The sequence below is a fragment of the Hetaerina americana genome, unplaced genomic scaffold (assembly GCF_022747635.1).
Source record: "Hetaerina americana unplaced genomic scaffold, ioHetAmer1.1.p SCAF_1, whole genome shotgun sequence".
NCBI lineage: Eukaryota > Metazoa > Arthropoda > Insecta > Odonata > Calopterygidae > Hetaerina > Hetaerina americana.
This window is the reverse complement of record NW_027286069.1, coordinates 51,301,973-51,320,030: the sequence shown is the minus strand read 5'-3', so window position 1 is coordinate 51,320,030 and position 18,058 is coordinate 51,301,973. Positions and strand designations below refer to the sequence as shown.

Sequence of the window (18,058 nt, the reverse complement as noted above, 5' to 3'; positions counted from 1 at the left end):
TAATGGAAAATTACTTAATAAATTTTATTACACAATAATTATTAAACCTGTACAATTATATACTTGACCTGCTTCCATTACAACAGAAGTAAACATATACAGGAATCATATATAGTCTAACCTAATTACAGTATTTTCAGATAATTTATCTAACTCTGAAAACTGATCACCAATGGCCTTCAACTTTTACAGAAATAAAACTGAAATGTCCACAAGTACTTCACACAGCACACAATAAGGATAAGGTCCATAGCTACATTTCTGATTTATAATAAAAATCATATGAAAACAATTCATACAATGCACCCAACTAACCTTCTGATAGAAGGGTTTTCATTGCCATCACTGCTTAATCACCAACAATTGCACTGTTGTAGTCCCATGTGCCTCTAACAAATTGCAACCATTGAATTTTGCAATTTTGCTTAAATTATTCACATTTTAATATATATATAGGAAGGGAACTCCCAAGAAATGTACAAAATACCTCAATCATCAGTCTAATGTCTGTCCACTTATTCCACAATGGCAGCAGCAATGAAAAACATGAACATTGTGCAGTCTTCACAACCCTATCCACTTTTCTTTTCAAGGTTCATTTTTTTCGTTACGTGGCAAGGTGGTTGTGTTCATTTGATGCATTATAGAGACTAGTTTTCACTGCCTCTTGCTTTCATTATGTCCAATATATTCAGCACATCAAACTCATTGTGCATTACTACTCATTTATAGTAATGCCTATTTAAGCCAGGTGTGTATGTAGACATTGGTATAGGAGGCTGAGGAGGTTGCTTTGGTAGGCTACTGGGTCCAATTCGTCCATATGGATCACTTTGTTCATAGTCCACATCATAGTAGATCCCACTCTGATTCTGTAAACATGAAAAAATAAGGGTATAAATGAATGTACTTTTATTCAAATGTGTTCAAATTTCACCATTAGATAAAGTGTTCCTGTTTAGTTGAAACAAATAATTCCAAATCTAATGTATTAATAATATAATAAGATGGTTTTCCTGTCTATCAAAATCTGACTTCCTAATAAATCAGATGGATGCAATTGGAAAAACTGATTCAAAGCTCTCTAAGTATATGAAATTAACACTTCTTCGAAAGTTATGTAAACCCATCCAGCTTTGAATATCAAATGAAAATTTATTTGGTTTCTCAGGCGAATGAAGCCAAACATTTGACTTAAAAGTCAAGCCAAAGGCAATGATTTTATTCTTGTTAAAAATTCATCATATGCCAGTGAAAATCAAAGAGTTCTGCTTAATGTGTAATTTACTAAGACTATGCATGACAATCTTTTTGTTTCATTGAATTGCTCCCTAAACATGTTAATTTTTTCCATCTATCTTTAACAGTACATTTTCATTCTAAATGTCAAACCAACTTTCACTTCTTTAATTGTCTTTGATTTAATGTTGAACCATGAATTTTTTTACCAAAGTTTGGGCTGAGGAGTACATACACATCAAATGTAATGGTTTTAGGCCCAAAGATATACAGCATGTATTGAGAGGACATTCAGCATTTCCAATGTTACATAAAACTTAAAATGGCATTTTATTTATTGGTTTGTATTCATAACTAATAGTTATGACTTATAGTTATGGTTTGTATTCATAACTTATAGTTATGAATGCAAACCAATAAATAAAAAACAATTTTAAGTTCTATGTAACCAACCAATTTTATGTGGCCAACAAATTTAATTTCTTCCTTATATTTAATGTTCATAAAAATTTTAGGTATAACCAAACCAACCACAGTTATCAAACCAAAGGTCCATTAAATAGGTGAGCATAAAGCTCACCTAGTACTACTAAGCTCACAGCATGTGAAATTCTTGCATCATGGCAGGGGGGCCAGTTCCTTTCCCTGTGCCACTTATGGCTCACTTATGGAAAATCTTGAAGTTGGGGGTCCCTGAACTTGAACAGACCCTAGGTAAGGAATCCAATGTTCTACGTACCGGACAACCATATCCCTCCCTGTTAGATATTAACCATAAATACAGTAATTAACCCAAAGGTCAGTTTGGTTGGCGATGGATGAGTTCCCCCAATACTAAGCCCAACAGCATGTGAAATTCCCACATCAGGGTAGGGAGGGGCAGTTCCTTTCTCTGTGCCAGTTATGGTTTCCCTGGAAGATCTGGTATCCAAAAAAATCGCACAGCTAATATATTAAACTGCAAAGTGTATGCATGTTCATATTTGGCATTGCCCAGAAACTGATTTTAAAGTAAAGTTAGAAATCTATGTCATTAATTCTTTATTTTTGTTCACCTAAGAGTTTTAATCTTAAATAAAGAATCAGAGTCACATGGTTACAATTAAGATCTAATATACTTTGTAGGACATACAATATTAGAAATAGCTACAAAAGATTAAAATGCATAAACATAACATTTAAATCTGGTGCGCGATTCTAATGAAAAATGGGATACATATACCCCGCTAATGCATACCCTCATTTTGTGCAATTGTGTGATCTAAAGGCCATGTTAATTTCAGTCAAATTTTCTAAGTAAATTAATGGCTATTTCATTGGTGACTCTTTCCTAGGATACTTACTGCAATAGAAGACCTACTCTTGGGACGAGGAACATGAAAACTCCTTCCAAGGAGGTCTTTGTGGTGATCTTCTCCCACAACATCCTCGTCATCCTCACTACTCTCCAGCTCAGCTCCTTTGCCTCCACCTCCATGGGAGAAGACAGATCGTGAAGATGGTGCAGCTTGATGAGGCCTCAGGTGAGGTGCAGTGGTAAACATCCCTGGGCCACTTCCAAGTCCCATCATGTTGCCTCCTCCAGGGATGTGCCGCAGTGCAGTCATGCTCCCTAGCGTCCCATGGTGTGGCAAAGTGGCTATGCTGCCAATTGTTCCATTGCCATAAGCACCAAAAATGGCTGAGGAAGGTCGTGTTGGCAGAGGCACTGGTTCAGGCTGCTAGGATTTGCGGATATATATTATAAGGTGAGATTTTCAAGGATCCAGAGGAAACTCAACAAGATCAAACAATATTTCTACCCTTGACTATTATTTAATGCTATCCTGAAATCAAAAATGGAACTAACAACAAATTTATTGCTATGGTAATCATGTCCCTGTAATATTTTCCAAAACCTACCTCTGCTTTTTTTATGTTGTTATTTGTTCCCTAATTAAGTCATTCATGTTTTTTTTAATGTTTTTTTCGCAATTACATGGTTTATCAAGGCCAAGATGCTCCAAAATAACTTATTTCAAAGGAATCACACTTATTGTTTGAATTGTTTTCATTCATTAACTGAAATAATATTGAATGACTCCAAGGATTAAATTGAATTGTTAGCTCATTTTTTTGGATAATGTTACTTACCCAGTTGGTTCATGATTCCACGGAGAGGGGAAAAAACACCAGCTAAGTGCCAAAACTATGATTTTAAGATGAATTAAAAAATTCTAGACATCACATTCTTCAATCACACATAGTATTTATATATATGCCATTTCAAACTACTTTCAATGATTTTGGAAATTGTGTTAACAATTAGAGAACACTAAACTTGAAATGTAACAGGAATGACAGTGATAAACAGACAAATTAGAAATCAAACATTGAGCTAGTTTTATGATTCCATTTGCTGAGGTCATTTTCTAGGCAACACAGGATTCCATATCATCATTAAACAACATTCCATCAACCATAGGCAATGCAACCCCACAACTAGCGTATAAGGATAGTAAATATTATGTGGCAGTCTGTTTAATGTTTTCTCAAACCATGTGGAATAATCCCATTTGTAGGCAATTAATCTCAATCATGAGACACAACATGTTATAAAGAGGAGGAAAGATGAAAGGAAAACGTTTCTGTTCACCCTCCTCTGAAGACTGAGATTCCTAATATCAGATGGCTGGTATATTGAGCTATTCCAAAGTTGTCCACATATATGTGCCTTTGTTCAAATTCAATAAATACAGTCCCTCAGAATGCAACATATCATCAATCCTTTCAACATCTCCTCTAAATTTTACTGCAGTATTTAAGATGTCATTAAAGCCTGGGTTCTTTGTCAAATTAATATTTATTTTGATGCCTAAAAATGAAAGAAAAAATCTGCCATTCAAATCCAATTGAGCATTAAAATTTTCAGCATACATGTATAAGTAAGTGAAAAACTGTGTCTATGGTAAACTTTTATGTTGTCTGCAGCATCAACATGCTTATGCAGGTATCATAGCATAATAAACAGGAGAAATTCGAGGTTTTTTATGAATGAAATTCAGTGAGCCAGTAATATTTCCATTGTATAGGTAAGAATAAGAATTCTGCTCTGTCAAAGCCTAGTGAATATGTTTTTTTTAAAGTATGAATTTTATGTTCCATTTTTTGTAATAATACTTCTGTATTGTAAAAGTCAATTACACTTTTTTTGCATTCCAGATATTTTACATCTATAGGCTATACCATATTTAATGATTGAAAATACGCCATATTAAAGCATACATTTTCAATGAGAGAGTAAGGCAGCATGAAAAATTATAGTAAATCAACTCACAGCGTAATGGTTCTGCTGTGAGGCCACTGCTTCATTGATCTGCGCCCATCGCATTCGATCCTCAGAGGACAAGGGATAGTAAGCTGGAGGAGGTAAAGAGGACGGCCCACTGCTGCTGAGTGTCGGAGGTGGAGGGGATCCTTTGTGTCCACTGATCATAGTACCACCTCCTGGTAGGTAGGCAAAGATTGGAGGTGGGCTCATCAAACCCCGATTGGTTGGGAGGCCTGGGGAGGGGGATCCCATGCCAATCACTCCCCTAATGCCACCTCCTGCCATCATTGTAGCTAGGTGGTGCTTCTTTTGCACCTCCTGCTGTGCCTGGCTGTCTTGTCGATTCCATCGCCGGCTGTGATGAGAAAATAATTCTTAGGGTTTAAATCATGAATAAAACCAGCTAACTCTTCGATTTTACTTACAACTAATTCAATTTTTAGCATATATTATAAACTTTTGCCGGGATTTGATGAAGCTGAGTTCGGTTTTGAATATTGCTTAATGTGTAACATTATGTGGCAATAGCAAGTCACATAGTGCTTCATATGCAGCAACATTCTAAAGTCTCCTTAATATTATTCAATTGTTACCAAAGTGGAAAATGTGTAATTAATTGTGACTTAGTTATCCAATGATATGCTTAAAACCTGCATAGAACAAACTAACTATTACCTTTGCCCTCAATCAATCTCAAATGTCTGGTAACCCTATAAATATTGACTATGACAATCAGAGTTAATTTAAGTTGCTATATAAATAAATATATAAAGAAGAGACGACAATCTACATATTCCATTTTCTACTGAAATAGTATGAGTAATCATCTTCCTTATGCTAAGCTGTCACTCGTTACTTCAACAAATTCTTAAGTAAAATGAGTCCTAATTTTGAGATTGTGAGAGACAGGAAAAAGCTGAGATCAGTGTGGCCATGTCAGCTGATAAACTTTTGTCACAGAAAACAAGACTCACATTGATGGAGGAACCATTTCAATGGTCAATACTTAAGCAAGCTGAAAATAAAATACCTACTGATGGGCATTTAATTAATAACTATAATGACACAATACAAATCACTTAAGCTCAATCCAATAGGAAATAAAGAGCACACAGCAGCTGTTTAAGGGGTTGCTTTTAATCAAAAGTCTAATTACCAAGGTTAGATCTTCATTTATTCAGATACCTTGGATGTTAGACAGTGGGGAAAATCTCAAACAAGGGGAAAAAAAGAAAGAAAAGAAATTTAGAATTAGAGGAGAGTGATATGATGATAAATGAGAAGAGAAAGAAGGATAGTTGCCATTTTTATGGCATTAATGGGTATAGAAATTATTATGAACTGCAGGAAATAATGTTGGCAAAACAGAGTTTACATTGGATTAAAGTATTAAGAAGTCAATCAGTAAAATCTATCTCTCAATTGTAGACCACTTAGGGAGATTATTAATGCTAACAATATATTTGAATAATGCATGCAGTCTTTGCAGTGGATGTACCATTTTTTTATGCTCAGCAGGAGCTCTAAAATAAATGCTGTGCCCAGAACAAAGGCTATAAACTGCCTGGAGGAATCATTTCCACTTCTTCCATCAAAACTTACCTCCACATACAAAGACAGACCAAAGTCAGGACAATGATGACTAGAGCTGCTACTGATGCACCTACAGCTACTCCAACCACTTCTCCATCTACCTCACACTGAGCCCCATAAAAGTTTCCTGTGCAACTGGGAATATATAACAAATTTCAAATGATAAGTGGACACAATTTTTATTACATTCTATTGCGCTACAAGGTTTAAGAGTTTGATACAGTGCAAATCCACTATTTATCTCAAGAAGAGCAGAAAGTTATTTTTAAGTTTTACAAACAATATTGTCACATTTAGAAGTTTCATATCTTACCGAATGCGCAAAACTATGTTACAAATTTAAATTTGAGTTTGAGTGCAATTTTCACTAATTTTATAGCAATTCCTGCATTATTACAATTTGTTTTCCTTCCTAAGTGTGAACATATGTTCCTAGCAAAACATCAATGAAAATATCTTTGAATTGACTCTTGTCAGGTGGCAATTATTGTCTGCCTTTCCATCACTTGATCAGTTCAGTTAAATAAATATGAAATGTAGATAAATGAATATACTTACGAGCATGTAACTTCTCCTGTTTTCCCAAAGGTGCAAGTTCCTCTACTCATGCAATGAACTTGAGCAGAGCATGACTCACAACGCCTTCCCACTCTTCTTTCCTCTTCTAGCCCCATCGGAGGCTCACGTCCAGTCAACACTCCAAATGGCAGGGCAGGATCTCTAAGACCATCTTTGCATTTGCACCGGAATGATCCATATATGTTGGTGCATTGTGCATTTGGACTGCAGTCATTCAATTCAGGCTGTGAGCATTCATCTAAGTCTGAAGGAAGTGATTTCTCATTATACTCACACATCATGGTGCCTCATCCACATCTTTGAACCGAGTATGTACCATCAATTTACTTAATATAAAAATTAATTTCAAATTAAGTACTTGTGAGCACAAAAAAAGACAAGATGAAAATGTAAACATAGTGAATAGACGAATGCAGTTCATTGAACTACCTGAAAGATTTTTAGCCAAGCAGAGTAAATTGATTTTATATTTGACATCTGTATTTATTAAACCATGAATTTATGTAAAAAATTAGTGCATTACCCATTATTGGAGAGAAAGCACCTTCAGGACTTTCCACCCAAAGTGCGCTATCTCCAATATTATTACGCCTACGGCGCACAACGCCCATGAGGTGGTTATGAAGACGATCACTGTCCAATGGTCCTCCTCCTTCAACAATTTCTAAAGTTGCATTTATTATAACATTGTTATTGCCATCATTACCATGTGCCTTTTTAAAACCATTGATTCGACTACCCAGAAAATCATCTGAATATGGAGTCATTGACATTGCTGAATCAATCTGAAAGCAAAGAATTTCAAAAAGTAAAGAGTGAAATTCATAAATATTAGAAAATATATGTAGTATGTGTTAGCGCAAGTTAGTGACTTACAGCTTTGTTAGCTTCCCATTCCATTTGAAGATAGTCATCTGAGTTGGAGTCAAGTAAACTATCTGTCCATGGTGACAACTGATCGTATACCTTGCCTATTTTCATTGACACCATCACGGATATTATTCCTAAGAGAAAGAGTAATTTCTGATTTTAAAGGAAAAAATTTGAATAGTACATTCAAAAGAATATTCAAAATTAAGTTAAAAAGTTGAATAATTATTTATTAAAGGCAATGAGTAGACATGAACAATAAAATATAAGTATTGTTCAAATGAATCACATGCTCCCCTTAAGTTCGTGACTCAATAAATTAACGAGGATGATACATATGACCCCAATAGTGACTAATTCCATTAGGGTATTAGATAAAATAAATGTGCACATCTACTGTAACTGGCTATTGAAGATGGTTGCTGCTTGACTCGATTCCATATCTCAAAGTGTCATATTATAGCAGACAAACCATCGGATCTACAATATACCAGACCTACCACAAGCTATGTATTACACTAAAACTGACCCATGATGATGGTTACAAAAGCCTAATAGTGAAATGGTGTCATACTCACTAATGCTGCTAAGGCACAAGAAAATTAAAGGCTTCTTTTAACACTTTTATGACTTATTAATTTTCAGTTATGGGAAAAAAAGGTAGTTATCCTCACATGTTGATTGATTTGTTTTGCCTAAATATGTCTGAAGATAAATTGCATACCTCTGCATGGTTCCCGATGCTTTCTTCTTGCATAGCCTGGCCGACAGTGGCATGAGGAAACACCTTGTTCTGTTCTGCATGACTCATGCTGACTTTGATCACAAGTGGATGGGTCACCAACTATGCATGTATCAATTCTAATTGCAGAAAAATAAAATTTAGATTCTGTTATCACAAGAGTTGCAATACGCTAACTATCAATAATGTCTCAGCCATTATTAATTTTGTAAGTTTCAAAGATACTGGAGTTTATGGATTTTTGTGGCTTTAATTTATAAGAACTGGAGATAAATTCTAAAGGAAATCACTTTAAAAATTAAGATGTATTTCAATTATTAATGACAATGCCATTCTCATTTATGACTCTTTATTTAAAGTTTACGACTTTTTATGTAAGAACAGGATTATAGCATACCTTAAGTTCATTGAGAAATCATGCATTTGCTCAGATGAGACTTTATTTGATCCCTTCACAAGAACCCATGAAACAATAAGAGAATGCATATTCTCCCTCATTAAAAAATTGAAGGCACACAGCTCTAATGTCCTCTGAACAAGAACTATAACAATGCACAATGACATATGGTATGTAGAAACATACTACCTTGATCAAAAAGTTCCCGGAATAACCACCGTGTGGCGCTCCCATCGTTCCGATTTGAGTTCTGTTTTTTTTGTTAAATTGGTACATCTGTTGTTGATATTCCCTTTAAATCTTAGTGTCATAACTTGACATTTGCAAAAGTTACGGTCGGTTTTCGGTATGTCCATCAGTGCTTCCTGCGATTTTTCCATTACTTCCTCTCGGCTGCTAAAACGCGTTCCCCGTAATGGTTTTTTAACTCGATTGAACAGAAAGAAGTCACAGGGAGCCAAATCAGGTGAATTCGGTGGCTGTTGGATGGTATTTGTTGCATTTTTCTTCAAAAAATTACGAATAATGATAGCACTGTGCGACGGTGCGTTATCATGGTGCAAAATCCACGAGTTTTCTGCCCACATTTCTGGTCTCTTTCGGCGAATTGCTTCACGCAAACGTCTCATAACGCCCAAATAATACTCTTTGTTTACTGTCTTGCCTTCTGGCAAAAATTCATGATGCACTACACCGTTGTAATCCATGAAAACCGTCAGCATTGCCTTCTTTTTTGACTGAAAACGACGTGGTTTTTTTGGTCTCGGCTCATTTGGTGAACGCCATTCACTTGCCTGATGTCTGGATTGCGTGTCGTACTCATAAACCCACGTCTCGTCTCCAGTAATGATCCTTTTGATGAATGTGGGATCGGATTCAGCCTCGCAAATCATGTCTTTTGCGACGTCAACACGGTCTCTTTTTTGCATGAAATTGAGGTCTTTTGGCACCAACTTTGCTGCTACACGACGGAAACCCAAATCATTAACCACAATGTCTTGGGCGGATCCATAGGCAATGTTCAAGTCCTCCGCTATTTCTCTGATGGTTAATTTGCGGTTATTGACCAACATTTCTTTTACTTTATCAATTTTTTCACCGACTTTCGATGTCGATGGTCTGCCACTGCGTTCATCATCTTCGATTGACTCACGACCACTTCTGAACCGCTCGTGCCACTGGTAAACGACCGTTTTTTTAGAGAATCGTTGCCGAAACACTTTTCCAACATTTCCAACGTCCGTGCGCCACTAAATCCGTTTTTTACGCAAAATTTAATACAAGTTCGTTGTTGCAAATTTAAATCCATTTCTGCAATTGTAAAAAATCACCAACACACACAGAGATAGATGTACTCTTGGCTACGTAACTTTTGCAAATGTCAAGTTATGACACTAAGATTTAAAGGGAATATCAACAACAGATGTACCAATTTAACAAAAAAAACAGAACTCAAATCGGAACGATGGGAGCGCCACACGGTGGTTATTCCGGGAACTTTTTGATCAAGGTAGTATGACAGTCATTTATGATTCTATAACTGCTGTTGAAACACAGTCGTGCTGATAGCTCACAGGACCCCACACCTAATTGCTATCCCAATTTCATTTGTTGGTCAGCTCAATTGATTCTGTGAACATTAGAGGGTTAGGCTGTGCCTGACCATTCCACTAAATGACAACTGTAAATTTTTTACGCGTTAGGGTAGTCAGGTGGATTCCCAATAATGAAGTCCAGTGGTTAATTAATGCTACAACTCTCATGAAATGTTATCTAGGGACAAAAAAATTAGATATTGTATGAAAGAATAGTTTATTGTGAATTGGGGTGTCAGGTTGTGCCTTTTTATGCAAGGCTAATAAATAAATATATATATATATATATATATATATATATATATATATATATATATAGGCATGTTCAGTATGTGTCCATCCAAAACTAACTTTGCATGACAGAAAACAAAATAATCATAAAAATAATGATCACCCAATATGGTGATATACAATTATACCATAGCTGCTAGTCCATGCATTAGACCCCAAGACATAAGTTTCTCAAAACTATATGCCTGAGGATCTGGAAAATGTTCTAGTTACCGAACAGGTGGATGGCTTGGTCTGCGGTTTCCTGGTCTGCGAACAAGAGTCAAGTGATGCTTTTGTTTTTGGTCAGCAGCCAATTGTGAGCTAGAGCTTACTTCTGGAACTGCATAACTGAAAATAAGATTTTTTAAATATGTTATCAGTAATGCGACATTTCTCTTAAATCTCTTTCACATACTTATACACTTCCATACTTGAACTGAAGAAATTTTAATATATTTTTATCTTTCTGCATCATGATTACTTGGTTTTAGTGAATATATGGTTTGCTTCTCAGTGCAAAATTTGCTTACCCAGTGCCTTCTCCAAGACTGCTAACTGGTTCAGGATGTGCAGAGCCGTAGTGTGTCTGTGGTGGAGGTTGAGGAAAGCCTAAATTTGTCCCCACAGTGTGTACGACAGTTTCCCCTTTTCCTGGCTGTTTTCTAGTTGGAAACAGATCAATATATGTTCTTTTCCCATCTATCGAGACAAAATCATGATGTCCATTTGCATCACCTGTGATGACATCATCCCCTCCAGATACTCGCACACCATCAACATCTACTGTGAATTAAAGCAAATAATATTGTTCATTGCATTTCACCGATAAGTTATTTATAAGGGAACATTCCAAAATATAACACATTCATTCTTTTTAATTCTTCTAATTAATAAACGTGGTCAACAAAGAATTCCATTAAAATGCATAAAATATAGCCTAAAAAGAAGTTTGAAAGTATCCATGTAGACTGTATTACATATAATTTATATTATAGATATAGAATAAGTATGTATAAGGTAATTCAGAGAAGAGGGTGAGCATATGGTCTCATCTGCACATGAGATAAATTCTCATTGAAATCACAATGAATGCATATGGTGATGATAAAAATAATAAGTGAAGATATCTGTGCATAATAAATTAGCACAGAGAAATGGCAATAGCTTCAGCGACATAGCTTTTATAAAACTAAGAAGTAGGAAAGTAAACGGAAAACTAAATGAAAAAAAACGAAAAAAGAAACATGATAATCTGACTAAATGAAATCATATGACAGATCTCCATGGTAATTTATTAATTAATAATTAATTTTCTTTGAGAAAAGCAAAGGGAAACAATCACATTTAATTATCCCACTAACCAATGATGGGCATATATCTGAGTGCTAGTCCTAGTAATAATGGGACTCGGCCCAATCAGCTATGTGTCATGCTTGGGAGAGAGTAGGATTTTGAGGTTGCCATTTCAAGAAATCCTGTTAACACAAAATCTACAGCAGAAGCACAGAAAACATGGGAGAGGGCCAGTTAGAAGAGAGACTTGGAATATTGGAAAGATGCTAATTACAGAATAAGAAATAATAAAGCAATAGTTAGAGGAAATATAGATATTTTAGGATTGTGCAAGATGAAATAGATGAAGAGTGAGGATTACTGGAGAGATAGTTGTAGAGTAGCATACTCGTACAGCAGAGCCAATGAAGGGTGGCATTTTTATTGGATGTATAGGTAAAAAGAAACATATTAAGCATAGAATAGATGGGTGATGAAGTATTATTAGTTGAAGTAAAAGCTGAACTGAAGAATATGGTCATTTTTCAAGTCTACATGGCACAAATCAATCATAGGCAGGAAGAAGTCAACAGGGTATACATGTATGATCAATTGGAGGAAATACTTATATAAATTAAAAAAAAACACAGTAATCAACCCGAAGGTCGGTTTAGTAGGTGATGGTAGAGATCACCCAGTACTGAGCCCTATACGGCGTGTGAAAATTCACACATCAGGGTAGGGGGGCCAGTTCCTTTCCCTGTGCCGTTTATGGTTTCCCAGGAAGATCTGGTACCCGAAAAATCACTTTAGCTTAGGTGGAGCTGTAGGTGCCCAAAGTGCCTCGCCGGGGAATCAAACCCGGGACCCTCCAGTCAGCAGTCCAACGGTCTACCCCATGGACTACCGCGACCCTTATATACATACATATATATATATATATATATATATGTAACACATATATATATATATATATATATATATACAGTAACACATAATATAGAAACACAAAAAAAGAGAACACTCACACGTATTTTCTTGATATTTCGACGATCATGATTACTTCTATATCTTCAGAGGAAGACGGATTGTTTCCGTCGAAATATCAAGAAAATACGTGTGAGTGTTCTCTTTTTTTGTGTTTCTATATTATGTGTTACTGTGTATTGTACTATTCGGCACTTCCGTGTTACGTCTATGAAAGCATATATATATATATATATATATATATATATGCACACACACACACATACATATATATATATATAAATATATATGTGTATATATATATATATGTATACAGGTATACTGAACATGCCTGTATAGGCATGTTCAGTATGTGTCCGTCCAAAACCAACTTTACATGATAGAATACAAAATAATTGTAAAAATAATGATCACCCAATATGGTGATATACAATTATACCATAGCTATATATATATATATATATATATATATATATATATATATATATATATATATATGCAAAAACACGGGCACACACATTTCTTGGCCCGGCAAGTCAAAAAATCAAGTCCTGGTCAAGGAATGGTATTTTTGCATGTCCATTTGATGGGAGATGGTAGAGTTCACCCAGGACTAAGCCCAACGGGGGAGTGAGATTCACACATGAGGGCAGGGGGGTCAGTGCCTTTCCCTATGCTGGTTTGTTTCCCAGGAAAATCTGGAATCCAAAAAATCACACAGCTTGGATGGAGCTGAGGGTGCCCAGAGAGGGTTGCCCAGGAATTGAACCGGCACCCTCCAGTCAGTAGTCCAATGCTCTACCCCTGGACTACCATGACCCCATATGTGTATATATGGATGAAATATCATGCAATTCAATATCTGTGGGAGAACTCATACTACTTCCAAGCCCTAATATGGAGCATGACAGCGCAGCATTTTCTTAGGTTGTGAAATTTAAATGAAAATCCAGCTGAGAAACAAGAACTGAACACATTATCAGAAAGAGGTGGAAGAGACAGGCTCTATTTTTGCTCACAATCACATTTTCATGGCTCTACCATTTTGCTTTTCATGGTAAGCATGCTAATGGAACAATTTAATAATGAGAGGTGTATAGAAAAGTTTGTACTGGACAAATTTCATTCAACCAACCTGGGTAAACAAACGGTCGTCCTGTGCTTCCTCCAGGTCCCTGAATTGCTGAGACCGTGACGTCAAATACCTCTCCGTGACCTCCATTTACCCTGTGTGGTGGAGCTGCAGTAAGAATATCTCCCTCAGCTGCTAAACCTGGCTTGTATTCAGTGTCATCCAAAACAATGCCGGGTCGGGGAAGGTGAGGCCATCTATCTGAAGAACCTACAGGAACTTTATCATCTACTGAAGAGATGGCAGTGGGGGTTGAAGTGAATGGTGGTGTGGGCAGTGTGGTGGCACCAACTGTTGCTGGCCCCTCAACTGTAGCCAATATTGAGGGCTCTTGAATTGATGGCTCCAGCTTGGTTGAGGAAGTTGTGATGGAAGATGAAGGCAATGGTGGAGTAGATGTTTCACGATATATCGGGCGGACTTCATCCTCTTTTGCCTGGAAAGTACATGTACACTATTCAACACTCCTTGTCTTTCAATGAAAATGGTGCTTGGTGAAATGGTGGAATGGTGAAAATGGTGGAATGAAAATGGTGGGGAAATGAATAGTATTGCAAATGAAGTGTAGGTTAGATATTGTAAATGAATGAAGTGTTAGGAAGGCAGTTGGTAATTTTATGTAAGGCACAAACATATCAGAAAAAAAGCATGATATTGTATTCAGACAGTGGAAGTAAAGAACTCATTGTATATTTCTGTATATTCTTACGTTTTATTGTTGGTATAAGTTATGTTGCATAATTTGTTTTTGTACATTTACATAATCTTCGATATGAGTAGCTTCAAGGGAATAGTGACCTAAATATAGTTATATGTTTGATAATTAAACAAGCTTAGCTCTAGTACCAATGTTTAGAGGTTTCATGGGAATCACACTTAGATATAATTTTTCATTTTCTATTATCAACATCTAGATAGACATCCATTTATATCATCATAAATTATATAACTTCCATGAGTAGGTACCATTTCCTGATTGATATCATTATTGTGACCGATTAATACCTACATGTACAGGTACATAAATATCTATTAAATGCACTCAGGATACTAATGTCCAGAAGATGCCATAGCCATAGTTTTACAAAGCTGAAAAACAATAGTCATGAAATAAATATCTTCTCCAGTGATGTGAGTGGATGTCAATTGGAGAAATAGGTGAAAGCTTGGGAGTATTGCAACAGGCATTCCGAACAGGCAACTAATTCACATGTGCTAAAAGTTAATGAGTGGTAGCCGACAACAAACCATTTGGTAGAAATTATTTTTGTAGCCACGTAGTTGTCAGTTTCATATAAAGTCAATAAGTATGAGTCTAGCATTTCTAAAGCATTTTCAGTTACGAAATAATCTAATGGTAGATGGGAATGAGGTCTATATTTCGACTCAAGAGATAGAATTTTTAGAGGATTAAAATGATTTGATGACTCATGCTGAATTAAGTAATGCATAATTTTGTACTCTGCTTTTATTATTGTGGGTAAATTATTCTCAGCAGTAAGGTATGTCAAAAAGCTGCCTAATTTTCATCCAGTTAGAGAATTAATAACATTTTAGTTATTTTCTTTGTATTCTATAGAGTTCTATCCATCCAGTGTCATCATTCTGGAAAAGCATGATCAGAATACAGTCTCATCTGATGCTATATGGATTCAATATTTGAGTGCCTAGTTGAAAGGCTATGATTATGCTGGGTTTAACATAAATATTGAATGATGTATTCATCTGATGTCTGTATCAAAGTCATGGAAAATATGGGGATTTATCTCTATTAAACTCTATATTAATATTTTGATAGAATATAAATACCTATGTCATCATCCACATGTAAGCAACAATTTGTTAATTAAATTTACACCTTTCATAAGATTTTCAGAAATATAAGTTAAATGAATGATTGAATATTATACATCTAGTTCCTGAACAAGAATTACAGATAAAAAATTAACTTAATGCAAATATCTTTTGTTCTGCATATGGTGACCAAATATATTGATAATACATAGCAGTACATAACTACTTCCATATTAAACCAGTTTTTAATCTTACTCATATCAGCAGCTCAAGAAAAAGAACTACCAACAATAAGATGACTGATAAATCAATTGTTCATGTAGACTCTGAGAAACAGTAAATGTAATATCATTTGGAGGAAATATACTTCAAGAATCAAAAATAAATTCCAATTATATAAATGAATAACAAGAAAATGCCCCAAAGTTTTCTGCCTGAGTGGTTTGGTAAGTACTATTCTACTTGCCATAATATCTCCATTCATAGTATGCATGAAACTTTCATTTTAAATTTCATTAAATGTATTTTGCTTCTTACCTTGGGAGTGGTTTGCTCGGAAGTTGATGAGCTGGTACTTATGGAAATAATATTTGTTGCACTATGGTCAGCCAACGGTGATGTTGTTTTGGTTGGTGAGATTGTAGGAGGACTCATTTCCACCTTTGTGGGCTGAACTTTTGGAATGCTTGGTGAGAGTGACACCATTGGAGTTGTAGAGCCAACTGAGCCACTCTTACTAGTGATTGCTGGTAGTTTGCTGCTTGCAGTTCCAATACTCTCTTTTCTAGTCGATCCTTTGGCAGTAATTGATGTTGTTGTTCCTATTACCTTACTTCCTGTTGCAGAAACAGTGGTTGTTGGCTCTGGAGTTGAGTTAGCTGTTGATTTATTTGTTGGTTGTGTTACTGCAATTGTGGCTGTAGGCTTCTTTGTACTTGATAAAATTGACGCCTTTGTTACCCCACTGGATACCACTGAAGTTGATTTTGAGGTTCCTTGGTTCACAGAAGTCCTGGGTCTTGATGTCTGCGTTCTGCTAGAAGACCTAGAAACTGATGTTGTCACTTTTATGGATGGTGATAGTTTTGTAGAGGAACTTTTAATGGTGGATGGCTTAGATGGTTCAACAGGTTTCGTAGCAAAAGGACGAGGCATTTGCCTTGTGGGTTTGCTGACTGGTTTCTGTGAGGGAGATGTTGGTCTCATGTTCTCACTGGGCATAATCGGCCTCTCAAATGGATAAGGTGGACGTTCCGAGCCTGGCTTGGGGTTTCCTGCAGACACAGGCACTGCAATGGTACCCTGCGGCCTTGCAGTCACCAGTGGTTTCATGGGTGGAGGCAAGGGTAGGAAAGGGGGAATTCTGTTGGGTCTGGGTGGTGGCGGTGGGCGGATACCATCAGAATCCTCTTCAAAGAGGATGTCTGTGATCCTCGGCGGCCCGCGGTTGTTGATTCGCACGTGGTGCCGGTCGAAGGGTGGCGTCGGTGGAGGCGGGGGCCTCATACCTCCAGGCGCGGAGGGCTGGGAGATGATTGGTTTAATGGACGGTATGGGATCTGGGGTGGTGGTGGGAGGAGTCCCCGTATTAGCCTGGACGTTCACGTTCCCTCCCAGAAGTCTCACTATGCCGGTGATGATGTCCTGTATGTCGGGGTTAGATTGCGGGGCCTTGCGGGTCACCCCCTCCTCCTCCACCGTCCCTTCCTCCAACTTCCCGTTCCTCCGCAGAACACCAGCCCTCCTCACCATCGTCGCCTCCTCCACCCGCCCCCTCCTCACATCCCCGAAGTGGGGCCCCGCCGGGCGGCCTGCTGCTGCGGCCTCCCCCCGCGGGGCCCCCTTTCCTTCCCCCGACAGGTGACTCTGCAAGGAAGTCGCCCGGGGGAGGTAGTAATATCCGTCGGGCGAAATCTCGTTCTCCTCTTCGGGAGGCGTAGGTCCCACGGTGGAGTGAAGGTCGTCGAGGCCCTCGTGGGACGTGGCGACACGGGATGGCACGGGGTGCGGGGGCGGCTGGAGCACGTCGGAGGGCGGCGGGAGAGGCGGTCTTGACGGGGATCTCGTGCCGCTGGGTCGGGCGCCGGTTGCTCCGTGTGGCAGTGACGCAGTGGTGCTCCCAGGGAGAGACCAGTATTGCCGTGACTCTCCACCCCAGCTTGGTAACACGGAAGAATGAGGAGAGACTTGCCGCGTCCTACCTGAGTTGGCTCCTGCGATGAAAAGAGCAATGATAATTTTAGATACTAGATATTAATTTTAAGCCCATAAAACG

General features: G+C 37.4%; 1 protein-coding gene across 1 annotated transcript in view; it reads right to left on the bottom strand.

Annotated features, from left to right (window-relative positions):
* Window positions 1-715: 715 nt before the first annotated feature.
* Window positions 716-18,058, bottom strand: part of LOC139694345 (uncharacterized) — a 72,889-nt gene continuing 55,546 nt past the window's right edge. Inside the window, exons 3-14 of the mRNA XM_071593154.1 lie at window positions 16,321-17,996; window positions 13,993-14,425; window positions 11,129-11,381; window positions 10,830-10,946; window positions 8,316-8,452; window positions 7,598-7,725; window positions 7,245-7,506; window positions 6,701-6,965; window positions 6,152-6,277; window positions 4,556-4,904; window positions 2,583-2,960; window positions 716-872 (exon numbers count right to left, since the gene is read on the bottom strand). Coding sequence (XP_071449255.1) covers window positions 723-872; window positions 2,583-2,960; window positions 4,556-4,904; window positions 6,152-6,277; window positions 6,701-6,965; window positions 7,245-7,506; window positions 7,598-7,725; window positions 8,316-8,452; window positions 10,830-10,946; window positions 11,129-11,381; window positions 13,993-14,425; window positions 16,321-17,996 — 4,274 coding nt within the window. The 3' untranslated portion in view covers window positions 716-722. The remainder of the gene's footprint in view (window positions 873-2,582; window positions 2,961-4,555; window positions 4,905-6,151; window positions 6,278-6,700; window positions 6,966-7,244; window positions 7,507-7,597; window positions 7,726-8,315; window positions 8,453-10,829; window positions 10,947-11,128; window positions 11,382-13,992; window positions 14,426-16,320; window positions 17,997-18,058) is intronic.